A 26139-nucleotide genomic window follows, 5' to 3' on the forward strand; every position below is an offset into this window, starting at 1 on the left:
TCAAATATGCATTTCTCTCTTGCATTTCAATTAAAAAAATAAACACTAATTTCATATCCAAGTATGAGATCTATTCAACTTCAGACATTTGCAACTTTTCTATTTGTGTTTGCCAGTGGCTTTAGATCTCAAGTTACTATTTGGTAAGAATAGAGGAATTTCACAAACTGATGTGACCGTAACAACAAACTAATTTGCTAGATCTAAAAACTTACTGAGTTCTTGTAAATGAAAAGATAGCCTGGCCATGTATTTTAAGATATTCAAAGAAATGAGTATGTCAAATTATACTTCTTATAAGAAATGAATGCCTGTAGAAACAGCTCATGGGCACCTACATTAATCACCTGCCAATTATTCTTCCATCCACCATAATTCTTCAAATTTCTTTGGAGTTCTAATTTGATCATAGCAGGCAAGGCTTTTTCTTTAATTTGAAAAATTAAAACTTAATCAAAAAGCATACATGTTCTTCATTTCTATTTTTTAATTGAATTCTTTAATTATAGTTTACATTCTTTAATGGAATATAAATCTAATTCTATTTCTTAATTTAATTTGCCCACCTATATGATTTTGTAATGTTATCCCATAAAGGGATGCACTAAGGAGCAGGCTGACTTTTTATACAGAGAAACTCGTATCTCTTATTCAACATAGAGCAGGGTGTCAAACTCAAGGCCTATGGGCCAAATCCGGCCCACAGGGTGCTTAGATCTGGCCCGTGGGACCACTTTGGAAACAGCCTAGGACTGGCCCGCGGTACCTCTGCCAGCGAAAATAGAGCTCTATTTTTGCTGACAGAGGGTTGCAGGAGGCTGTCCCCAGCCGAAAATGGAGTTTGAGAGCCTGTTTTTGCTTGGGTCACAGAAGCAGAAACTTCCAATACAAGTGACATCAAGCTGGCCATATCTACCATGGCCACTCCCCCCAGCCCCCGCCCGAGGTCAAACACAACCCCAATGCGGCCTTCAGTGAAATTGAGTGACACCCCTGATAGGGATACAGAAACTATAGGGGAGAAACTACAGTCAAAGGGAGCCATACATAAATCATCACACAGTACAAATAAAGACTAATAGTTCAATGTTGGAAAATGAATGCTTTGTCCCAGTCTCCTACATACAAGTTAGCGCTTCATAATGCTGTATTTATGATGATCTCAGAATAAATAATATATAACTTCCTAAAATGTATGTTGGCCATTTTGCAGACAAAGCCAAGATGCCTTGGTACAAAAAAAATTCCAATATTGCACTAAATGATTATTTAATTAGAATATTAAAAACAATTCCATAGGGTTTAATTTAAAAATGGTAAAATAAAACTAAAATTCTGAGAATAAATCAAGTCTGTTTTGCTTTTATTTTTATTTATTTATTAATATAAAGAAAACCACAGAACCTGATGGGATGTATAAATTATGAGTGGGAATAAAATATGAAGTAAATCTGTACGTATGTTCAAAATACTGTATAATAGTATAATTCAACCAAATTTGAAGTAGCAAATGGCAGAATTAACACATTTTAATAATATATGATAAGTATAAAGTCCTAAATGACCAAGCTGAATATTTCTAGAGATAAGTCACATTGGATTTAGTAATAGTTTTCCTTGATAAATGACCGTAAGGACTGCTATTTAAAACGCTGCAGATTAATACATGGGAAAACTAATAAATCAGTACTGATATTCAAGAACTTCATATAATCTCCATGCACAAGATGCCGGAGACTAATACTAAAGAATATTGCCCTTATGCTCCAATGGTGTGTTTTGTTTTTGGCCATGGACAATATATAATCATCTAATGGAACCATTGTTCTGACCTAGGCTAATGCTTATTTTTTTTATAATCCCTGAATTATATTCATTCATGTTTACTATTATATTCATACATTATTCTCAAGTATGAGAATGACATTGAGCAGCCACAGCATTCTGCTGCCCAGTCTTCAACAAAAATATGTTTTAAAATTTACAGTGTTAAGTACAGTAGTTTAGGAACTATGCTAAACATAAGATAGCAGGAAATAATGCAGTTATATTGTTTTTAATAATTCATATTATATCACTAAACAGATCTAAAAATATTTTTCAAGTTTTTAATAGAAATATTAAGTAGCTATAATGATGCACAGTAGCAACATTATTCAATAAAAATCTTGATATAAATTCTCAACTCTCCAGGAACTTTGAACATATTATAGTACATTCAATTTTTTTCCTTTTCCCCTCTCCCCTTTAAGCAAACATACAATAAATAAAATAGCCGCAGTAAATAAGTTTCTAAAAGTTCCTACCATCTTCTACTTTATAATAGTCAATTTTACTTTTTATCCTGGTCTTATAGATAATTATTCGAAATGTGGTCTCCAATATGGCAAATAGTAAGCATGGCTATTGATGCAGGAAAAGTAGGTCACCCAACTTTTAATCATCTTTAAACAATATTGTTCGTTCAAAACAATATGAAGATTTGTAATATGACCAAGCTTGCAATTTCACCAAGTCTTACAGCAAAACAGAATACACAAAAGAGAAATAATGGGATCAGATTTAAGGAAGCTGAGAGAAATAGGGTATTTCTGTTCTTATTTGCACTGCTAGGACATTGCTTTTAATCCTGACTAAAGGTAGTCCTCAATGTATGACCACAACTGAGCCCAAAATTTATTTTGCTAAATTTGTTAAGTGAGTTTTGCCGCGTTTTATGATTTTTCTTGCCACATTTGTTAAGTGAATCACTGCAATTATTAAATTAGTAACACAGTCAAGTAAACCTGGTTTCCCCATTGACTTTGCTTGTTAGAAGCTTGCAAAAGGTGATCAAATGACCCTCGGACACTGCAACCATCGAGTCAGTTGTCAAGCACCCAAAGGTAAATCATGTGACCATGTGGATGCTGCAAAAGTCGTGAGAAAAATGGTCATAACTGGTCACATAAATGGTCACATTTTTTAGTGCCGTTGTAACTTTAAATGATCACTAAACAAACTGTTGTAAGTCAAAGACTACTTGTACTATGTCCTATAATAACCGTATACTAAGCACCTGGATTCATTATCACTAATTAAACTGTTTTCTTTCTGAGATATGAAAACATTTTAATATATACTGACATTGGTGTCAACTGTCCAGTAATTGTTATCATGCCCTTGAAGCTTTGAAATTGGCCTTTTATGAGTCTTGTTATACCTGGATGGGGGACCACTGGAACATACATAAGAATGGGAAAAAGCCTTGGCTCTGCAGTGTACAGAACAGCAAAACTATTCATGTATTTTTTATTTTATTTGCATCCCACTGTTATTATTTTTAAAAATAACTCAAAGTGGTGAATATATACACCTTCCTCCTATTTTCACAACAACCCCGTGAAATGGGCTACACAGAGTGACTGACCCAAAGTCACCATATAAACCATACAAGTTATACTTTATTAATCTTCAAGCTACGCTCATCTTAAGAATTTTTGGAAGCATACACAAAATTGCAAATGAAGATTCAGTTAAGACAAAACTGCACACCGAAATACAGTCCTTGACCTACAAGTTTGTTTAGTGACCTTTCAAAGTTACAACAGCACTGAAAAATGTGACTTATGACCGTTTTTACAGTTATGACCATTGCAGCATCCCCATGATCATGTGATCAAAATTCAGTTACTTGGCAATGGGTTCATATTTATGACCGTTGTGTCCCATGGTGACATGTTCATCTTTTGGGACCGCCTGACAAGCAAAGTTAATGCGGAAATCAGATTCACTTAACAACCACCTTACTAATTTATCAACTGCAGCAATTCACTTAAATGTGGCAAAAAAAGTTGTACAATGGTGCAAAACTTAACACTTAAGAAATGTTTCATTTAACAACGGAAATTTTGGGCTCAATTGTGGTCATAAGTTGAGGACTACCCATACAAATAGGCTATCACTTAACTGGAGCATTTTAGAGCAGGGGTCTCCAACCTTGGCAACTTTAAGACTTGTGGACTTCAACTCCCAGAGTTCCTCAGCTTTGCCGGTTGGAGAGCCCTGATTTAGAAGAGACTTTTAAGCAAAAGAAACAGCACTATGTGATAGCTGGTTCTCTGTTAACCCATATATTGTAAAGGGTAACAATACATAGCTGAATTCCATAGAATTTACTTAAGATGTGCCCAGCTTCCTATCCATACAAGAGGAGTCAAGTTATTCTGCACCAGATTTCCACTGTAGGGAAATGTAGACACATAAAACCACAACAAAATTAGAGGAAGGAGGAGCAGGAATTATTTAAGAGGAGGGCCCAATTACTAAAAGAATGCAATTGCACCAAGAAGTGAGGACTTCTTATTGCTGGCAGTACCCATATCAAGCCTTGCAGAAGAGGGAGGCAGGCAGGAGTCCTAGCTATGGGCAATAAATCAATCAACAGGGTGGGTGATCCAATGTCCTAGATCATTGGGCCTCAACAATTTTGGTCTCGGTACCATTTTATTGTACAGGTAGTCCTCAATTTACAACAGTTTGCTTAGTGACTGTTCGAAGTTACAACAGCACTGAAAAAAGGGACTTATGACCATTTTTCATGGTCACGTGATTTGCGTTCAGATGCTTGACAACATTTATGGCGGTTGCAGTTCCCAGAGTCACGTGATCCCTTTTTGCAACCTTCTGACAAGCAAAGTCAAAGGGGAAACCAGATTCACGTAACAACCCTGTTAGTCATTCAATAAACTGCAGTGATTCACTTAACAAATGTGGCAAGAAAAGTCGTAAAGTGGGGCAAAAAGTCACTTAACAAATTTCTCGCTTAACAGCATAAATGTTGGGCTCAATTGTGGCCATTAAGTCGAGGACTACCTGCATTAAAATGATCCAGGTCTCCGCAAGAGTTTTGCCTTAAGTGGGTTATATACCCATCCATATTTCCTGTGTTAGAAATTAAAACAAAAATTTCAAAGTAGAGTTAGCCCTGGACTTACAAACACAACTGACCCCCAAATTTCTGTTGTTCAGGGAGAAAATTGTCAAGGGGGTTTTGCCCCACTTTACAACTTTACTCACCACGTTTGTTAAACAAATCGCTCCAATCTGTTAAATTAGTAAGACAGTTGTTAAGTGAACCTGGGTTCCCTTATCAGAAGGTCGCAAAAAAAGGGGGGGGAGGGAGAATCACTGCAACTGTCATAAATGTGAGTCGGTTGTCAAGCATCCCCAAATGTAAACCACAGGGATGCTACGAACGGTCATAAGCCTGAACAAGGGTCCCAAGTCAATAACAAATTAACAGAGTTGGAAAGGACCTTGTAAGTTATCTAGTCCAACCCCCTGCCCTAGCAGGAGACCCTACATCATTTCTGACAAATGGCAGTCCAATCTCTTCTCGAAAGTCTCCAGTGATGGCGCTCTTACAACTTCTGAGGGCAACTTCTGTCCCATTAGTAGATTGTTTTCACTGTCAGAAAGTTTCTCCTTATTTCCAGGTTAAATCTCTCTTTGTTCATTTTCCATCCATTATTCCTTGTCTGGCCTTCAGGTGCTTTAGAAAATAGCTTGACCCAGGGGTGGGATTCAAATTTTTTAACAACCGGCTCTGTGGGCGTGGCTTAGTTGGTGGTCATGTGACTGGCTGGGCGTGGCCAATTCAATATCACTCACATTGAGGCACGCATCTCCTCACTAAGCCTCTCATGACTGGGGATGCTGCAACAGTCATAAGTGTGAAAAATGGTCATAAGTCACTTTTTTCAGTGCCATTGGAACTTTGGTCACTCCACACAAGCAAAGTACCAGCAAAGGAGGGGGGGGAAAAACTCCAGAGAAGTTCCAGAGACAGGAAGTCTAGTCCTGCCAAGAACATAATAAGGGTTAACAGAGGCAGTTTTTGTAAGCAACACCAGAATGTTTCCTTCCTGCCTTCCTTACAGGATTAGCCCAGTAATTTCTTCTAACAACAGGTTCTCCGAACTGCTCAGAATGTTAACAACCGGTTCTAGCAAATAGGTGCAAACTGGTAGAATCCCACCCCTGGCTTGACCCCTTCCTCCTCTCTGTGGCAGCCCCTCAAATATTGGAAGACCGCTATCCTGTCTCCCCTGGTCTTTTTCTTCCCTAGATCAGCCAAGCCTAGTTCCACCAACCATTCGTTGTATGTTTTAGTCTCCAGTCCCCTAATCATCCTGGTTGCTCTTCTCTGTACTTTTTCTAGAGCCTCAACATCTTTTTTTATAATGTGGTGACCAAAACTGCATGCTGTACTCTTAGGTGTGGTCTTACTAAGGCTTTATAGAACAGTATTAGTACCTCACTCGATCCCGATTGTATCTCTCTGTTAATGCAACTTAGAATTGTTAGCTTTTTTTTGGCTGCTGCTGCACAACTGCTGGCTCCTATTTAGCTGGTTGTCCACTAAGACTCCAAGATCCCTCTCAAAAGTTACTGCTATTGAGCCTGGTTTCACCCAGTCTATAGGTGTCCTTTGGGTTTTTCTTGCCTAAGTATAGGATTTTGCTTTTCTCTACATTGAATTTCATTTTATGGGAGAGGTCCCACCGTTCTAGCCTGTCAAGATCCACCTGGATCTTGAGCCGATCTTTTTGGGTGTTAGCTATTCCTGCCAGATTAGTATCATCTGCAAATTGGGTAAATTCCCCTTCTATTCCCTCATCTAATCCCTGTAGGGATTTGCTGCTTGAGGGTTCTTCTCAGCCCCCTACGCTCCCCTTGGGAAGAGTTCAGCCAGCCGGGAAAACGAGGAACCCCCTTCCCCGCCTGCCTCCCTGGGACGCCGTGGAAGAACGAAACGGGGCGGCCCGGGGCTCGGAGGGCGTTTGAGGGCAACCCCGCCGCGCCCACAAGGCGGCCGGGCGGAGAGAAGAGAAGCGAAGCGGGCGGGCGGGATCCCCCCCTAGCCCAGCCTGGGAAGCGCGGCGGCGGCGGCGGCGTCAACAAGCGGGACCCTTCGCCGTCCCAGTCCAGCCCAGGGCAGGGCAAAGGAAGGCTGCCCGCCGGCTTTGGCTCTCCGTTATGAAACGGCGGCGCTCGCCCCGTCCCCGCCTCGCTATAAAGGGAGCCCAAGCGGCCAGGACGGGAGCGGCCGGGCTGGGTCGAGGGAAGAAGGGCTCCCTCCAGAGGGCCCGGAGCGTCCCTCCACCGCGGGTCATCTGAGGCCTTCGGGAAAGAGGGGGAGGGGGGGCCGCCGCCGCCGCCGCCGCCGCCGCCTGAGATCATAGCCCTGCGCCAAGCCCGCCTGTCACAAGTTTACCTCAGCCCGCTCGCCGAGGACGCTGCTCTGTCTCTAGAAGGGGGGTCGTCGTGGTCGTCGTCGGCAGCTGCTTCCCCCCCCCACAAACACACACACACACACACACACACACACACACGGCTCCCCCTCCACCGTCCCCTGACTGACCGCGCGGGCTCTCCTCACTCTGCCCTCCGTCCCTCGGGCTGCAGCGTCCAGCCTCCCGCCATCCATCCATCCACGAGGCAACTCGCCCTCGTTTTTTACCTCAGAAGCAGCAGCAGCAGCAGCAGCGACGGCAGCGATCTCCCAAGGCCTCGGCGGCAACCTTCCAACTTACCGCGCATGCGCCACACCCTGGCACTTACCGGCAAAACAGTAGCTTGCCGCCGCCAAGCCTGGGGGAAAAAGCAAGGTGTTTGGTGTTTTTTTTCCTTCCCTCTCCCTTGTGCGCGTGCGCTTCTGGCAACCCGCAACGGGAGCTCGCGCGGATTCCGTTCGGGAGCCCACCCCACCAACTCCGTCTCTTCTCCTCCCTCCTCCCCCTCCCCCCGTCGAATGTTTCCCTTGGAGGCTACTAAGCATGCGCCATGGGCACATACTCCAGCCCAGGCTGCCACAGGGTGATTCCCGTTCGTCAAAAGCCGAGTAAGGACAAGGGTGGCGTGCGCGTGCGCTGCCGAAATGTTAAGCCGAGCGGGCCCTACTGCGCAAGCGTCCTAGCCGAGCCCGCCTGACCTCAGATTACCTCGCTGGAACCAGGAGGCTAGCGAAGAACTGAGGAGAAATAAATAAAAAGGCCGCGGCGAGAAGACCTCAGTGCGCGTGCGCATGATTGAGCGCGCGCGGGTGGGGGGGAAAGAAATGGATTGAATTTATCCAAAGGAGGAGCCCCTTTAGTGAAGTGGGATTATTGGTGCCGTCATGCAAGCGCATTTAAAAGAGCGGGGGGCTTCCCTCTGAGGAACGTGCTAAGATAGGGGGTCTCTCTCTCTCTAACCATGGCACATTTTAAGACTTATGGACTTCAACTCCCAGAATTCCCCAGCCAGCTCTGTTATGCTGACAGGAGAATTCTGGGAGTTGAAGTCCACAAGTCTTAAGCTTACCAAGCTGAACTTAAGGAACCTTTACAATGGATCCACTTAAAGAAGAAAGTGACAAGATGCCCAAGGCAGCTTTGAAGACAATGTAGGCTAGACTAGAACAATCAACCAATGGAACAGAAGTTGCCTTTGGAAGTTGTGGGAGCTTCATCACTGGAAGCTTTCAGGAAGAGATTGGACTCCCGTCTGTCAGAAATGGTGTAGGGCCTCCTGCTTGGGGGTGGACTAGATGACCTACAAGGTCCCTTCCAACTCTAAATCTGTTAGAAAGAATGCCGGTCAAGATAGGCAGCATTGTGTTAGAGCATCCCGGAAGGATCTGAGAGCAGGAAACAGAAAAAAGAAAAGAAAAAAAGTTACCACACACAGGATTTAAAAAGTTACCACACACAGGATTAAGTATTTACACCAAGACAAATTCCTTGTGTGTCCAATCACATTGGGCCAATAAAGAATTCTATTCTGTTAAGTTACCATTTAATCATAGGTTCCAGGATAATTTTTTAAATTAACGATTTTAAAAAATGAAAATCCTTGCTCCAGAACAGGTTCCTCAACTTTTTGCTGTCATCTTTTCACTGTGGTGTAAGCTTAATTTATACATCTCTAGTAAAAAAAAAAAAAAATCCACCTCTAAAGACCTCCCCTAAAAAAAAAAAACCCACCAAAATGAACACAAATGAACAAATGGAGACTATGCAGTGAGATTTGGAAAAAGGTGGATTTTTCATAACATCGTAACTAAAGGATTCTTTGCATCTTGCTGGCTGGATACTTGTGTACCAAGATAGATACCTCACGGTTTGCAAAACCCTGCTCTAAAATGGTTCATTAATCTTTGCATTTTCCCTTATGACAGGGGTCTTCAAACTTGACAGCTTTAAGGCTTGTGGACTTCAACTCCCAGAATTCCTCCTCCAGTCATGTTAGCTCAGGAATTCTGGGAGTTGAAGTCCACAAGTCTTAAACTTGCCAAGTTTGAAGACCCTTGCACTTTCAACACTGAGAAATGAAGCTCCTTCTTCAAACATTTGATCAATTATTTGCCATCAACTGACAACATAGGTAGATTTTCTCCATGATAATCTGGTCCCTCAGATCTTCCAATGATGTAGTCATCACCACTGTCACAATCTACAGCCACCTTGTTGGTTGTTCTCTTTCTCTCTTGCCGTCCATCTTTCATGGTATTAAAACATTTTCTAGGAAGCTAAATCTTTGCATAATGTCTGAATCTGAACCTGGTCATGTGTGCCTTGAGTAAAAACTCTGGGTTGAATTGTTTGTTGATCTAATGGTTGGTTTTCTTGGCTTTCCATCTCAAGAGTTTTCTCTCACACCAAACTTCATAAGTGTCAATACTCTTTCTTTGTTTGCTTTGTCAAACATTAGGATTTGTTTATAGTTTGGAAACAGGTTGGCTAGAATTTACACCTCGCAAAACTTGTGACTATTACCACATGCATGACTCGGTATCATTAAAGCTTGGTATATTCCTTCTATTTTGTTTGTTCATTTCCTTGGGTTGCTAAGCAACTTTAACCAAATTGACACTTGGCTTCTCACTTTTTTTTAAAAAAAATACATAAACTGTATAAACATCTGTTCCAAATTTAAAAATAAGCTTGTTCCCTTCGTCCTTGTCATTCTGGAAAGTTATGATCCTAATCACCTATACAATTCATCAGGCCGGTTCAAAGTGGTTGAATACAGCTAGTCCTTGATTTACTGTTCTGACCAAGGCTTCCAAGACCATAATTGAGCACACACTTAGTTAAAACAACTCTTGTTTTATTTCAACGCTGGGAATTGTGTTCATTCCCAGCCTGTAATGAGTCCCCAACAGTCCCTCGAGATAAGCACCCACTTTTCTCTCCTTTGAATTGCTGCCAACAACAAAAGTGCCAAATGAACTATAAAAAAACCAACCAAAGTATGAAGTCCACACAGAGCTTCAAGGTTCAATTTGAACAGAGCGAACGACTTTGCTTCCTCCAAAGGTTTCTCTGCCTTTGCACCTCCTTTATACCTTAGGGGAGGGGCAATCACTTCCCAACCTTACTCCTGAGTTACCCCTTTAGTCTCAGCTGCTCTTGCCTTCTAGCAGCTCTGCAGACACACGCACTGGGAACAGGCTCCCCTGGTTCCTCTGCCTCGCTGCTGCCAGACTCAGGAGTCTCCGGAGTCAGCACACCACTCCCAGATGGTCCTGGCTCCAATCTGCATCGGATGCAGGACCGAGTCCTCTCTGACTACAGAACTGGTCCCCGTTTTTCCCCACTGTCCAATTCCGCTGCCGTCTGCACAGGCTGGCGGCGAACCACAATATTTACGACTACTATTGAGCCTAACAGTTCTCAGACATTTGTTAAGTGAATTTTGCCTCAATTTTACAGTCTTTCTTGCCATGGGTGTTATGTGAGTCACTGCTGTTGTTATGTTAGTAGCATGGTTGTTAAGTGAATCTTGGCTTGCCCATTGACTTTGCATGTGTCATGTCTCTGGTGAAGATGGACTCTGAGGGAGAGGAGGAATGGCCAACAGGGAGTGGAGGTGTGGCTACAGAGGTTGTGGAGGAGGCTGGGGAAGGGCAGAGGCCGGTTGAGCAGTCAGAGGAGGACCCAGGCCCATCCCTTCGCCATCCTAGGGAAGGCAGGGAGGAGAGGGCCTTGATCCTCTTCATGGGCTGCAGCCGTGATAAATGCGTAAGAGTTTGGTCTTCGTACTGGTGAAATGTGTTTTATTTTGGTCCGAAGTTATCTTGGTTGGTGTCCTTCCAACAAAATGTGCCTTGTTATCTCCTTGAATTTGGTAAATACTTCTCCTGTTCTGTTGTGGAAATTTCGTCATTGTTAATTTGTTTGGTTTTTTATTTCACCTCTATCTGCTCATTAAATTCAGACTGTATTGCTTTCTTTTGAAGACTATTTTTGAGTACGTTTTATCTCCAACTGAGTATTATTGAATAGTGAAGCCAAGTTGGAGGCATTAAAGGACATTTATTTACGTTTTGGATTTTGGTACGTTTGTGTTACACTCTGGGTCATCACAGCATGTCAGAAGGTTGCAAAAGGTCCCATACGATCCCAGGACACTCAATTGTCATAAATATGAGTCAGTTGTCAAGTGTCTGAATTTTGATCACATGACTATGGGAAGCTGCGAGGGTCGTAATGATGAAAAACGGTCATAAGTCCCTTATTTCAGCGCTGCTGCGACTTCAAGTGGTCACTAAACAAATCGTTGTAAGTCAAGGACTACCTGTGCTTTTTTGTGAACCATCCAAAATCAATTAATTGGGGCGGTATAAAATTTTTACAAAGGTATAAAGATAGAAGAAAAAGAACTACAGGTGACACAGACATTTCTTGTGGCTGCGTTTCATTTCTGAGGAATCCCTTTATTTATATTGGGAAAGAGAAGGACTGAACTGAAGAATTAAAATTAGCCCTCTGCATTTTAAAACCATTTTAGTAACCAGAACAAATGCCACATATTAGTATCCAAAAGCTCCTCCCCAAATGTAGAGAATCTAGTATATTCCAGGTAAGAAACTATAAATATCCTTAAAGGGCCAAATTAGGGAAACGTAAGATTCAAGTCTTCTCCGGTGAAGTTCATTTGTCTGGGTGGTAGACCAAAAATAGCAGGGGAAATTCTCACTGGGAATAAATACCAAATGCGGGTGTGTTGTTTCCAGGAAAAACTGCAAATGTCTATAATGCTGATTCAGAAGGGAAATCCAGGAAAACCTAGAAGGAATCTTCTTTCTGGAAACATGAAAATATTTTCTGTAAATACTGTAAAATCTCCATCCCCTCCCCACCCCACTAACCTGCTTTCCAGCTCCGTTCTCCTGTGGAGGGCAACAAAAGAAGACCCAGCCAATCAGCTGGGACTCAGGAGGCGGGGAATGGATGGGGGCGGGGCCAGTCAGAGGTGGGATTTGCCGGTTCTCCGAACTACTACCAGTTCTCCAGAACTGGTCAGAAGCTACTGAATACCCACCTCTGATACCAACCTACGCTTGAAGTGGCCCATTCTGAAAACATCTTGTTTGAGCCTGATTGGCAGGGATGTGTCAGCGATGGGAGCTAGTTAAGGATGGGAATTTTTGAACTTAGGGATTTGGGGGCACGATTCTCAGTTCTGGCAATGCGCTACTCCTGCAATGCGCTTGACTTTTAATAAAACTATACCTTTCTCAACAAACGGAGCCAAAGACCGTTTCTGTTTAGAGGTTTAAGTCTGAGGCAGGTCTGACATTTTTACCAAAAGGAATTGGTTGGCTTGATGGTGGCTAAGGATTTGTGTAACAGAGTCAATGATAAATGTTTGTTTTAAATGAATGGAAATCATTTGGTGAACCATCCAAGAACTTAATTTTGTTTAGTTGCATGTGGCCTTCTTGATCAGGGCTTGTTCCTTTGATGGCTCGCCCTAGCTCCAATTCTTAGCTTTTGTTTTAATTTCTCTATTTAGCAGAGAAAGTCTCTATTTCAATCGGAGTCCTATTCAAAAGAAGCAGAATCACAATCATGTCTTTACAGGGACTAGAGCCTTCAGATATGAACTCTATGGGACTTACTCCGTGCACAGGGATTTGCAGGAGCCCTTCAATAATGTCCCAACACAACGGCTCCCTTTTCAGGCGTTAGTGAAATGTTGCCAAACACGCATCCCGAAGTTGTTGAGTTTGGATTGCTTCTTGGACATAATCTTGCTGCCTTGGAGAAAAGAGGCAGAAACAAGTACCTACTGAAGAAGCAGGTGTGAGCTTGTGGTTGCGTTCAGCGTTAATTTATCTGTATGCCTTCCTGCCATTATAATAATTCCAGCGCTTTCTGCCTTCAGCAAACATCTTTATTGATAGCCTCCAGTACAATAGCGTCAATTGGCCTCTGCTGAATAAAAACTGTTAATGGCTTCTTTTGTGAATAGAAGCGATCCTTCGTTTTCATTCATCGTTTTCATTCGCACAGAGAAAATCATCCTGTTTAAAGCTGGCTCAACCACCACCACCCCCGCTGTAATAAAGAAACTTATAGCTCTGCTTTATCTGATTCAGGAAAATTAACGGGACTTGAGAATGAATGGAAGATATTCGGTCTACCTCTGTTTCCCCGAAAATAAGACCCCGTCTTATATTTTTTGCCACCAAAAAAGGCGCCAGGTCTTATTTTCGGGGGATGTCATTCACTGACTAACCTCACTTGCATGCGTCACCCCCGGCCTTCTTTTCTCTGTCACTGGCCTTCAGCAACTTCTTCTTCTGCGGCTGGCAAGGTTTTCCTGAAGGCCTCTGCGGCTGATAAGAGAGCTCTGGATCCATCCAGAGCTTTGTTATCAGCTACAGAGGCCTTCAGGAAAGCCTTGCCAGCCTTGCCGGCTGAAGAAGAAATGGGCCGGCAAGGCAAGTGTCGGGGTGTGCAAGGCCTGGATACAACTGTCCAAAGGTTAGTAGGGTAGCTCCACTACCCCGAATCCCCACCCTAGCTTAAATTTTACACTTGCACTCTGGAGTAGGTGGGGTGTTAATTAGGGCTTATTTTGTGGGTAGGGCTTATATTGGGCACACATGTAAAAAAAATCAAGGTAAGGTTTACTTTCAAGGTAGGTCTTATTTTCAGGGGAAAAGGCTACTACAGATAGTCCTCGACTTACGACCAGAATTGAGCCTCAAATTTCTGTCGTTAAGTGAGACACTTGTTGTGTGAGTTTTGCCCCATTCTTGTCAACAGTTGTTAACGGAATCACCGCAAGCTGTTAAATTAGTAACAAAGTTCTGATGTGATTCTAGCTTCCCCATTGACTTTGCTTGTCAGAAGGTCACCAAAGGTGATCACGTGAGGCACACAGGCAAACATAGGGGTAGTTGTTCATCCAAATGTGGAAAAGTAGCACCCACCCCCTCCTAGAAAAATGAAATATTTTGAGGAATATTTTAAAAAGGCAGGATATTATATTTCTCTAAAGGAGAAAGCAGCCTCCACCTTTGTTAATAGCCCCAGCCTATCTACAAAACAAAAGACTTTCGAAAGCTCCAGGGCGATGGGATTAAGAAATGACCCTCCAGGACCATGATGACGAACCCATGGCATGCATGCCACAGAGCCAATTGTGTGGGCACAAGAGCCTCAGCCAAACTTACCTGTACTGCGTATGCATGTGCCGCGCAGCTGTTCGACGCCGTTTTCGCCCTCCCGGAGGCTCAAGGGAAACCTCTGCAGCCTCGGGAGGCTGAAAAATGAGCTTTCCAGAAATACTGGAAGTGCTGAAATGGACCCACCTGCGGACATCGGGCCCTCATACCACCCTCATGAAGTTGGTTTCTGACCGTTGAAGCAGCCTGTGGACATTGGGCCCTCATATCACCCTCATGGAGTCTGTTTCTGACCGTTTGAGCAGCCACATGCACATTTGTGGCCCGCTGGAGGTCATTTTGCAGAGCTCTGGCAGTGCTCCTCCTGTCCCTCTATGCACAAAGGCAGAGGTAGCGGTCCTGATGCTGGGTTGTTGCCCTCCTACGGCCTCCTTCACATCTCCTGATGTACTGGCCTGTCTCCTGGTAGCGCCTCCATGCTCTGGACACTACGTTGACAGACATAGCAAACCTTCTTGCCACAGCTCGCATTGATGTGCCATCCTGGATGAGCTGTATTACCTGAGCCACTTGTGTGGGTTGTAGACTCCGTCCCATGCTACCACTAGAGCGAAAGCACCGCCAGCATTCAAACGTGACCAAACCAACAGCAGAAAGCATAGGAACTGAGAAGTGGTCTGTGGTCGCCACCTGTAGAACCACTCCTTTATTGGGGATGTCTTGCTAACTGCCTATGATTTCCACCTGCTGTCTATTCCATTTGCACAACAGCATGTGAAACTGATTGTCAATCAGTGTTGATACCTAAGTGGACAGTTTGATTTCACAGAGGTGTGATTGACTTGGAGTTACATTGTGTTGTTTAAGTGTTCCCTTTATTTCTTTGAGCAGTGTATTTCTTCCAACAATTTGGCATCCCAGATGGGACTCCAAGCTAACCTGACCAATGGACCTGGCCCAGGTAAGCCTTCCTTGCTGGCATGGACCCATTGAGTCTGTGGTTGAGTTTTCCAGGGCTTTGGCCATTTGGAACAAGGATTTTAAAGGGGTTTTGAGTGTTGAGAGCTCAAAGGCTGCTTGGAAAGAAGGTGAGTACTTCTAAATTTTAACTTTTAGAGCCCAGAAAAAGGCGGAAATGTGTGTAGGCCTGTGTGTGTGAATGAGAGGACCCTTCTCCCCTCTTGGAACTGAACCAGATAGATATTTCTTCCAACACAAGAGTAGAATGAGGGCAGAATACCGCATTTTAGACTCAAGCAGAAAGCATTTATATTTGAGTGTTGACAGTACAGCAAATGGTACAATTGCAAATTAATTTGACCACATAGTTATAGCAGCACTTGTCTCTTCGTACTCTAGTTATCATCCATAGAAGCCTTTCTAAGTGAGGACATCATCATGTCCTTAATACCTTTTCTGGGGTTTTCTTCTAAATCCGTTTTTATAGCACCAAATTCTGCCAACTTCCATTCAAGATCTGAAACAACAAAACCTATTCAGAGAAATGGAAAAAGAAACTGCTAATAATACGCACAACGTTTTATCACTGGTAATGCACACATTCACTCAGAGATATCATTTCTCCCACCTAATGGAACCTAGCATGGAATGCATAAGGTTGTCAGGTAGGACTAAAAGCTTAAATGAACCTTATAAGTTTGTTAGATTCATTACTATACATTTATCCTACCGTTTTACATATAACACAGCGTGCGAACATACCTAATTCCCCTGCCTTTTATTTTCCACAACGGTGATTTTCTGAGGTAGTTGGGCTCAAGAGAGTGTGACTGGCTTAAACTCACCCAGTCAGCTGTCATGCACAAAGGAGGCCTCAAATTTGCAACCTCCTGTTTTAGCGCCTTGGCCACTACAGGCAAGGATGGGATTCAAAAATCCCAGCAACCGGTTCACTGCCCAGTTGCTGGGTGGGTGTGGCCATGGTGGGCGTGGCCTACCAGAACGTCCAGAAGGGCGGTTTTTCGCCTTCCCAAGAGGCTTCCTTTGGGCTCCTGGGAGGGTGAAAATGGCCTCCCCCAGGCTCTGGAGGCCCTCTGGAAGCCAGAAACAGGCCCATTTCTGGACTTGCGGTAGTTCCGGAAGGCACATTTTCCCACCTCCCAGAGCCTGCATCGAAAATGGGACACATGGAGACTCGTGTAGGTGTGGGGAGGAGTGGATGGGGCGGGGCAGGGCAGGGCCTGTCCATCGGTTCAACTACCGGTTCAGTGAACCAGATGCAAATTTAACATCCAAACTGGTAGACTCCCACCCCTGACTACAGGTAGGCCTTGACTTACAAAAATTCATTTAGTGACCATTTGAAGTTACAACGGCACTGAAAAAAAGGGATTTATGACCATTTTTCACACAGATACATGACCAAAATTCAGATGCTTGGCAACTGACTCATATTTATGACAGTTGCCATGCCCTAGGGTCATGTGATAGTCCTTTTGCAAAATTCTGACAAGCAAAATCAATGGGGAAGCCAGATTCGCTGAACAAACGGGTTACTAATTTAATCATTGCAGTGATTCACTTAAGAACCATTGCAAGCAAAGTTGCAAAATGACACAAGATTCGCTCAACAAAGGTCTCACACTTAACAACAGAAACTGTGGTCCTAAGTCGAAGACTACTTGTACAGAAATATAAGTAAAACAAAACAAAACAAAACAATAAAATAAAATAAAATAAAATAAAATAAAAATAAAAAATAAAATAAAATAAAATAAAATAAAATAAATAAAACACTGCTTGTTTTCCACTGTTCCTCCAGGAATTCAAAGCAACTTATATGGAGATTTCTCTTTTCATTTATCCACATAAGAGCAAAGTTTGGTAAGTGAATCTGTTAGAGAGATTGGCTGATCCCAAATCACAGTGAGCTTCTGTGACTATGAGTAGACTTGAACCCAGGTTTCAGTTTAACCACTACATTGCATTGACTCTCTGTGTATAATCCTCCAGTTCACTAATGTATTTAAATATATATATATACATATATATTACCTTCTACTGTAAGTGCTGTTCCACCACACTCCACAACTCCAATTAACTTGCCTTCAATTTTACCGTCCTTATAGACAAATATTGTAGGCAAGCAATTATCGTGATAATTTTCAATACAGCTCTTGGCAATGGCTTTCACAAACTTAGTTTCTGGAAATTTTATGGCCAGCAGGCTGAGGTATCTATTAACCAACGCACACATTGGAATACTAAAAGAGAAAAAGAATTTGATTATTAATCTTCAATGGAAATATATAATAATAAACTTTGTTATAATGAATCTGAAAATGATGGATTATTAAAAACTCTGTCAATTGCTTGTAAATCCACATATGCAAGTTTATAAATATGTTAGTCTGATTTCAGATGTCATTTTGTAATAGCAATAACACTTATACTTATATATCACTTCATAGTGCTTTACAGCCTTCTTTAAGTGGTTTACAGCAGTGGTGGTCCGCAATAAAATTTTGGTGGTCCGCAGAGAAATGTCACCCCCAGATTACCTCCCCCAAAACAATTAATCCAGGCTGCAGGGGAACACAAGGCTGCACTGCCCACATGGCCCGCGGGAACGTCGATTGCATGAGGAACAACACAAGGTAGTGAAGGGAGGAGGGAACTTGTCTGGCCACTGGGTTGCTTCTTCCACTTCTTTCTTCTTCTACTTTTGGCTGCACACAAGGAAAGCAGCAAAAGTCTTTGTTTCTTTCCCCCAACCTCTGCCAGAAATGAGTCTTTGGGACCCTGCAAGGCAGGGGTGGGATTCTACAGGTTCGCACCTGTTCTCTAGAACCGGTTGTTAACATTCTAAGCAGTTTGGAGAACCGGTTGTTAGAAGAAATTACTGGTCTAATCCTGTAAGGAAGGCAGGAAGGAAACATTCTGGTGTTGCTTACAGAAACTGCCTCTCTGTTAACCCTTATTACATTCTTGGCAGGACTAGACTTCCTGTCTCTGGAACTTTTCTGCAGTTTTTTCCCCCACCTCCTTTGCTGGTACTTTGCTTGTGTGGAGTGACCATTCAAAGTTACACTGAAGGCACTGAATAAGGCACTGAAAGAAGTGACTTATGACCCTTTTTCACACTTACGACTATTGCAGCATCCCCAGAGTCATGAGGGGCCAGGCGAGGAGATGCGTGCCTCAATGTCAGTGATATTGAGTTGGCCACGCCCAACCAATAGCATGACCACCAAGCCACATCCACCCAGTCACATGACCACCAAGCGAAGCCCACCACCTAAGCCACGCCCACAGAACCGTTTTGTTAAAATATTTGAATCCCACCCCTGCTGCAAGGCATCCTGCTCCAAGAAGCTGCACCGGCAAAGACTCATTTCTGGCGGAATTTGGGGGGAGAGTAAGAAAGACTTCTGCTGCTTTCCTTGCATGACACCTGAAAAAGAAGCTGAAAAGCAGGCTAGGAATGGGGCTGCCTTGGAGGGGGTGGGGGGTGTGAAGGAGAGAGAGAGAGAGAAAGAGAGAGAGAGAGAGAGAGAGAGATCAAATCTCTCTCTGAGAAGGGGGCTCAAAAGCATCTCTATGAAGCCTCTAGATCAGGCGTGTCAAAGTGGATTTCTTCAAGGTCTGGATAAGCATTGTAGTTTTCCTCCATGGAATGGGCAGGGGGGGAGGAGACGAGACAGACGCCTCCTGCAGCACTCTGCTAGTGCACCCTGTTTTCGGCCTTGATGACTTTCTCGAACACTCTTCAGGCCAAAACAGGGCACGGGGTGGGACCACATGTGCCCCCTTCATCCAATTTTGGCCAGAAGACTGCTACAGGAGGCTGTCCAGGCTGAAAAGGAGGCACCCCGTTTTGGCTGCCAGGGGTACCACAGGCCAGTCCTTTGCTATTTCCAGGCCAGCCCTGTAGGCCAGATTTAAGCACCTTGTGGGCTGGATCCAACCCACAGGCCTTGAGTTTCACACCCCTGTGCTACATCACTTTGGGTGGCAGAGTGTTGCACAAGGCAATCCAGGCTGAAAACAGGCAGGGGTGGGAGTCTACCAGTTCGCACCTATTCACTAGAACCAGTTAACATTCTAAGCAGTTTGGAGAACCGGTTGTTGGAAGAAATTACTGGCCTAATCCTGTAAGGAAGGCAGGAAGGAAACATTCTGGTGTTGCTTACAGAAACTACCTCTCCATTAACCCTTATTACATTCTTGGCAGGACTAGACTTCCTGTCTCTGTAAATTCTCTGGAGATTTTTCCCCTCCTTTGCTGGTACTTTGCTTGTGTGGAGTGACCATGCAAAGTTACAATGGCACTGAAAAAAGTGACTTATGACCATTTTTCACACTTACGACTGTTGCAGCATCCCCACAGTCATGAGAGACCAGGCGAGGAGATGCGTGCCTCGATGTGAGTGATATTGAGTTGGCCACATCCAATAACATGACCACCAAGCCATGTCCACCCAGTCACATGACCACCAAGCCATGCCCACCACCTAAGCCACGCCCACAGGACTGGTTGTTTAAACTATTTGAATCCCACCCCTAAAAACAGGGTATGCCGGCTCTCACCCTACCCCGCAGCTAGCCCACAGAGGAGAATTACAATGCTTTAGATCTGGGGGTATCAAACTCAGGGTGCCAGGATGGCGTCACGTGAAATATTGGGACTTTTTCCCCCTTTGCTAACTGGGTGGGGGCAGGGTCAGCAAGTGATGCATTCGGCCTGTGGGCCATGAGTTTGATCCTCTTAGGAGGTTCCTTCACCTCTCCGGATAAGATTTGGAGATGCACCAGAAAGTAAATTGGGGGAACAGGAAATGAGTGTGTCCCAAGACTGCATGCCTTTCTAGTAGCCAAATGACATCAGGGTGTGAAGAGACTTACTGTATTTACAGTATAAACCGGGGGTAGGATTCTACCAGTTCGGAACCGGATGTTAAAGTTACAGCTGGTTCACCGAACCAGTATTTCAACCAACCGGCTGCCCCCACACCTCCCAAGAGTTTCTATGTGGCCCATTTTCTTTTTCTTTTTTTAAAGTTTTTATTTTTTAAGACAAACGTATACAAACAATACCTAAAAACATAAAACCATCAGTGGCGAAACAAACCTATTTCCGGCTTCCGGTGGGCCTCCAGAGGCTGGGGGAGGCTGTTTTCACCCTCCCAGAGGCTCGGGGTAGACCTCTGGACACTTGGGAGTGCAAAAACGGCCTCCCCCAGCTCTGGAGGCCCACCGGAAGCTAGAAACAGGAAGTTCCGCTAGGCCACGCCCACCTTGGCCACGCCCACCCCGCATCCGGGCGGCAAACCGGTTTCTGGGATTTTTGAATCCCACCCCTGGTATAAATGTTCTAACACACACACACACACACACACACACACACACACACACAGACACTCCGCTCTTACCTTGCATTATAAAGATGGATGACAACCCACACATCCTTTGGCGCATTTGTGACTTCCTTCACATACTGATTCCCAGCAATTTCCTTCAGTTCTCCAAATCTTTGTCTCTTTTGTAGCGCTTTTAACTCTGCCAAACGTTGTTTCCTAATTTAACGGAAACCTTTCGTATCATAACCGTTAGCAAAATTGAGATGAGAGACCGTGAAAATATAGGGGCATTCAAACAATTTTACTACTGGTTCTGCGGGCGTGACTTGGTGGGCGTGGTGTGGCTTGGTGGGCGTGGCTTGGTGGGCATGGCAGGAGAAGGATACTGTAAAATCTCTACTCTCACTCCACTCCTGGGGGAAGGATACTGCAAAATCCCCATTTCCTCCCCACCCCACTAACCTGCTTTCCAGCTCCGTTCTCCTCAGCAGGGCAACCAAAGAAGACCCAGCCGATCAGCTGGGATTTGGGAGGCGGGGAATAGATGGGGGCAGGGCCAATCAGAGGTGCTTTTTGCCAGTTCTCCAAACTACTCAAAATTTCCACTACCGGTTCTCCAGAACTGGTCAGAACCTGCTGAATACCCCACCTCTGAGGGGTAAGGTATTTTATTATTGTATCAATCACAAAAACAGATGTAAAATATAGAAGAATTATATGTAGTTGCATTCCAAAACGAAAAGGGAAGTAATATAACTCAAATCTAGGCTGCAGCCCCATGTGAGCACAGAACCTTATAGAGCTTGATTTCAGATTTGATGTATGCATAATTACGTGCAAGAAAAAAATCCAGTTGCTTGGCTTTTCTTATTTGAGGGATTATACTAAGGATAAATAAAACTTCCCTTGAGTAACATCCCAGAAATTTGGAAAACTTGAAAGACGTGATGCAAGCAGTACAGAAAGAGGACATACTCAGGTTAAGAGTACTCACGAGTGCAATACGTACTCATTAAATTTGAACTAACAGGTACATTATTTAGATGGGGATTCAGTGAAAATTGATTTTTGAAAGTAAGAACTGTAGATGGCGCCTGTTACTTGACTACTTGTTAACCCAAGAACTAACCTTCCATGTATTTAAAGGCATTTCTAACATTTAAAAGTTGAGATGATGAAGATGATTTGTTTATCGACAGGGAAATATCTATTTCCCCACACTGGGGTCATTGCACCTGTTCCTTAGAATTGGACATACCTGTACATTTCAACCGCTTTTAAATCTTCCTCATCAAAATCGTCTTCAGCTCCTTTCAGTTGCTTCAGATTCATTTTTTCATAAGGTTTCACTAGAAAAAAAAAGAAAGGGAGAGAAACAGTTATTTGAATCTAAACCAAAGGTTAGTACAAAATGCCCCAGTTTAAATATTTCTGGGAAAGAAGTGGATAACAAATCAAAACTTTTCTCTCTCTCTCGAGATTTAAAAGGGAAATTTATTTATTTTTATTCATTTATTTTATTTTTCATTTATTTTGATTTGTCAATCGCTTACAAGATAATAGGTATACTTATATATGTAGTTATGAATACATGAAATGGGTACATATAAGATAAATAAAAGAAACAATAGGACAGGGACGGTAGGCACTTTGGTGCGCTTATGCACATCCCCTACAGACCTCTAAGGGGTTAGGTCAATAGTCTAAGGTTAAAGTTTTGGGGGTTTGGGGAAGAAACCACAGAGTCAGGTAGAGTATTCCAGACAGTGACCACTCTGTTGCTGAAGTCGTATTTCCTGCATTCAAGTTTGGTGCGGTTTACCTTGAGTTTGTATCTATTGTGTGCTCTTGTGTTGTTATGGTTGAAGCGGAAGTATTCATTGACAGGTAGGACATTGCAATGTATGATTTTATATACTATACTTAAATAAGACCGAAGATAGCATAATTCAAGGTTTTCTAGGTAGAATTTCAAGTCTGATGGCATAAGGTATTCTACAACGAGTGGCAAGAACTAGAAGATTACTAATTATGATAGGAAAGGGAAAAAAATCATGTTGCAGACATTGTAATTTTGGGAGTTTAGCTATGGAAGGCCTACCTGCGGCGATCGTGTTGGTGAAAGGAACAGGGGGGCGCAGGTGTGAGGCCCAAGGCAGCAGCTTCCCCTTGCCTTTTGAAGAAAGTCTGTATTGTCTACATATCATATTAAAGTGCTTAATTTGCTACAGAGAGGAGAGGAAGTTAATTTTAATAACCGATGAAAGCCGGGCCCTTACCTTCTGCCTCCTTTTGTAAACGTAAAACCATTTCTTCAATTTCATCCTTAACCTCTTCTTTTGGAGGCAGAATCCCAAAATCTCTTAATACGTCGTTCCATTCCGTGTCCTCATTTGGATCCTTTGTGAAGAGAAGTCCCAGATATCACTAAGTTGCAGCATGCAATCATCTCACCTCTACTTGGACAACAGAAGTTTTTTTTTTTTTTTAAGTCTCTTCCTCTTCATTAGAATCCTTTCAGAGATCCAAGGTCCATAAATCAGAAGGCCAGAAATTAATGGCCTTGTTCGTTTGCAATTGACAGCATTGCCTTCCCTTCTCCGTTCATTCTCTAGAGATTCTCTAGAGAATTTTAAGGTGAAAGAAGTCAACCTCCCCCCACCCTCAAATAAGATAGCTATTGAACTGCCAAACAGGAGGCCCGATGGCTCAGTTGTTTAATGATGCTGGAGATAATCTCAGCTCCTGAGGTTCGAGTCCTAGCACTGCATGGCGGGGTGAGCGTCTGTCCCTTGCCTCCGCTTCTGTCCATCTAATACCAGTAATTTGAAAGCATGTTCCATGCAAGTAGATAGATAGGTACCACTTAGTGGGGAGATGAGCTGGTTGCTCTGTGCAGGTAGTCAGATTCCTGATGGCTCTGAACCTTCCCGGTTGTGATGCTTGTTTACGAGGCCGCTCCAGGTACGGAGGGGGTCTGGGATGATGTTGCAGGAAGAGCCACTCAACTTTTTCTAGGGTTGGAGTGAGCTCACCCCCTTGTGGCGCACCTTAGGAAGCACGCAAGCATTTCCTATAACAGGGCGGGTACCTTGGCAAACCAAACTACTACTCTGCAATAGCATTGTGGTCTCCTGGCTACTGTAACAATGCCACTCTCATCATAATCATCATCACCATCATCACTGCTGAACAATCTTTCCTACAAAAGATAGCAATAGGAACAGTGGCAGGCAAACTGAATTTTTGCTATCCAGGTCAGAGATGATGAGTAAATGAAAGCAGCGTTTTGTCCCAAAGGTTTTCAATTTGTTGTTGTTGTTCATTAGACACTTTTCTGCTTCTCTCCAACATAAATGGACTTTCTTCCACTGATTTACACTTCTAAATTTGATATGAAATCTATTTAGAAACTTCAGTTGGTTGATCAATACCGGGATCATTCTGGCTAAATTATATGTACTTAGATATTGATTGCATATAGTTTCCAGGTGACTTTCATGACATTGTTCTGAATTTTCTAAAGCAGGAGTAGCCAATATGGTGTCCATGGCAGAGGTGGGTATTCAGCAGTTTCTGACCAGTTCTGGAGAACCGGTAGCAGATATTTTGAGTAGATTGGAGAACTGGCAAATCCCACCTCTGACTGGAGATTTTACAATATCCTTCCCCTGCCACGCTTACAGAACCGGTAGTGAAAAAATTTGAATCCCACCACTGGTCCATGGGCATCAATGTCCTGGTAAATATACAATAATTGACAGTGCATTCTAGACTCTCAAATCAATTTTCTTACAACTCTTGAATCCTAAAATATTTTCCCCAGAGGACAGGTAAGTCATTGAGACACCAAGGGAATACATTTTGGCTCACAATATTGTAAATATAATACAAGGGACCTGAACTTTGGCTAACTTATCTTGTTATACATTTAACGTAAATTGTTTCATGTTCCCTGTTCATTTCTCAGAGTATTCCATGCATGGACTTGTCATGCCCCTGTTGGAATCTGATTCTGAGGGGGAGGTCAAACAGCTGACAGGGTGTGGGAGTGTGGCTTCAGTGGCTGTGGAGGAAACTGGGGAAGGGCACAGTCCGGCTGGGCATTCAGAGGAAGACCCAGGGCCACCTCTTCATCCTAGGGCACACAGGGAGGAATGGATAAGGGAGCAAGGTGGATTATGGGGAGAAAAGGGCCCTGATTCCCTTCATTATCTGCAGCTGGGAAAACAGGATTTAAAAAGGGTGTTTGTGCACAGCACCTTGCTGGAAGCAAAGCGTGAGTTAATCTTTGTTTGTCAAGTCTTGTCTGGGTTCTGGCGTCCTCCCAACTGTATTTCATTGTCTTTTGAAGTCTGCAATTCCTTATCCTGCCCTATCTCGTTAATTGCTGCAGCGTGGTTTGTGTTTCTTTTTCTTTATAATCTATATGTACTTTGAGTTTGGACTGAATTTCTTCCCTTTAATAACTGTTCTTGGGAGTTTTTTTTTCCAGCCAATGATAACTAGACATTGGAGGCCAAGTTGTAGGTATTAAAGGGACTTTAGCTACTTTTGTGACTTTGTTGCTTTTATGCCACTCCCTGGGTCATCGTGGGATTGCTCAGAATAAATCATTCTTAATCTGAGTTGCTACTAAAACACTGCTGATCAAAGCACCATTCTCTTGAAAACAAAATGAAGATTTAAAGTTGGGCAAGATACAGCTGATCCAAAATATTTTATTTGGAGTTCCTTACTGTTTGGGGTATATGATGGGCCATTTTTGGTCAAATTAAGTGTAGAAAATATATGGTCTATGGTGTCCCCACCGTGGCAATTTCAAGATGCATGGACTTCGATTCCCAGAATTCCCCAGCCAGCCATAGCTTACTAGTTTTATAAAGATAAATAGAGATAAATAAAGATAAATACTATAATTTGTAAAAGATAATTTTAATAATAAATAAATAAAAATGTTAATAATAGTTGCATGTGTCTGCAGTACAATTTTAAACTTACAGTTTAAAATTACATAAGTTGTCACATTCCGGAATCTTGAATTTATCATTCTTTAAAAAGATGGAAGATTTCTAACTGAATTTTCAACATTCTCATAAAAGTAGGATTTCCAGTACTGAGATACAGGAGCCTTGAGGCCTAATAACACTATGATAGTTTTGTAATATAAATAATATGCCCTTATTTATTTAAATATTTTAAGACTCATGAGGAATGTTTAGAGACAAAATATACAGTCATAAAATTATGTAATTGTCCAAAGGGCTCTAGTATTACTCACTTCTGCAAGTATTTATCTGTTATGGCTTGTGTAGAAACACATTTTCAACATAGGATGCCCATAAGTGTCTTTATTTTTCATTTCTCACAGAA

General features: G+C 43.0%; 2 protein-coding genes across 6 annotated transcripts in view; both read right to left on the bottom strand.

Annotated features, from left to right (window-relative positions):
* CLOCK (clock circadian regulator) overlaps positions 1–7790 on the bottom strand; it is a 51035-nt gene extending 43245 nt beyond the window's left edge. For 2 of the 5 annotated variants that reach the window (XR_015744170.1, XM_026699923.2), the window contains exon 1: positions 7406–7562. The gene's annotated coding sequence lies outside the window, so the exon portion shown is untranslated. Of the gene's footprint in view, positions 1–7405; positions 7571–7605 lie in introns of those variants that run through there. The other 3 variants (XM_026699922.2, XM_087936631.1, XM_026699924.2) reach the window with 3 other exon arrangements.
* An 8011-nt stretch (positions 7791–15801) lies between these two features.
* On the bottom strand, positions 15802–25529 carry PDCL2 (phosducin like 2). Its single transcript, XM_026700059.2, has 7 exons — positions 25506–25529; positions 23858–23968; positions 23046–23166; positions 22025–22115; positions 20839–20982; positions 17462–17670; positions 15802–15923 (listed from the first exon to the last, which is right to left on the bottom strand). The coding sequence occupies exons 1-7, from the start codon at positions 25527–25529 to the stop codon at positions 15802–15804; spliced, it is 822 nt and encodes a 273-aa protein (XP_026555844.2).
* Between the last annotated feature and the right edge of the window lie 610 nt (positions 25530–26139).

This window comes from Pseudonaja textilis, chromosome 6, assembly GCF_049901715.1.
Source record: "Pseudonaja textilis isolate UNSWEBS1 chromosome 6, rPseTex1.2, whole genome shotgun sequence".
Taxonomy (NCBI): Eukaryota; Metazoa; Chordata; class Lepidosauria; order Squamata; family Elapidae; genus Pseudonaja; species Pseudonaja textilis.

Bases quoted from the DNA above. Each gene is read 5' to 3' on its own strand.
- PDCL2 (XM_026700059.2), bottom strand. From the start codon at position 25,529: ATGGCCCATCATATACCCCAAACA. The intron at 22,116-23,045 runs GTAAGGGCCCGG...TTTTTTTTCTAG, and splicing joins TTTACAAAAGGAGGCAGAAG to TGAAACCTTATGAAAAAATG. The intron at 17,671-20,838 runs GTAAGAGCGGAG...TTTCTCTTTTAG, and splicing joins ATCCATCTTTATAATGCAAG to TATTCCAATGTGTGCGTTGG.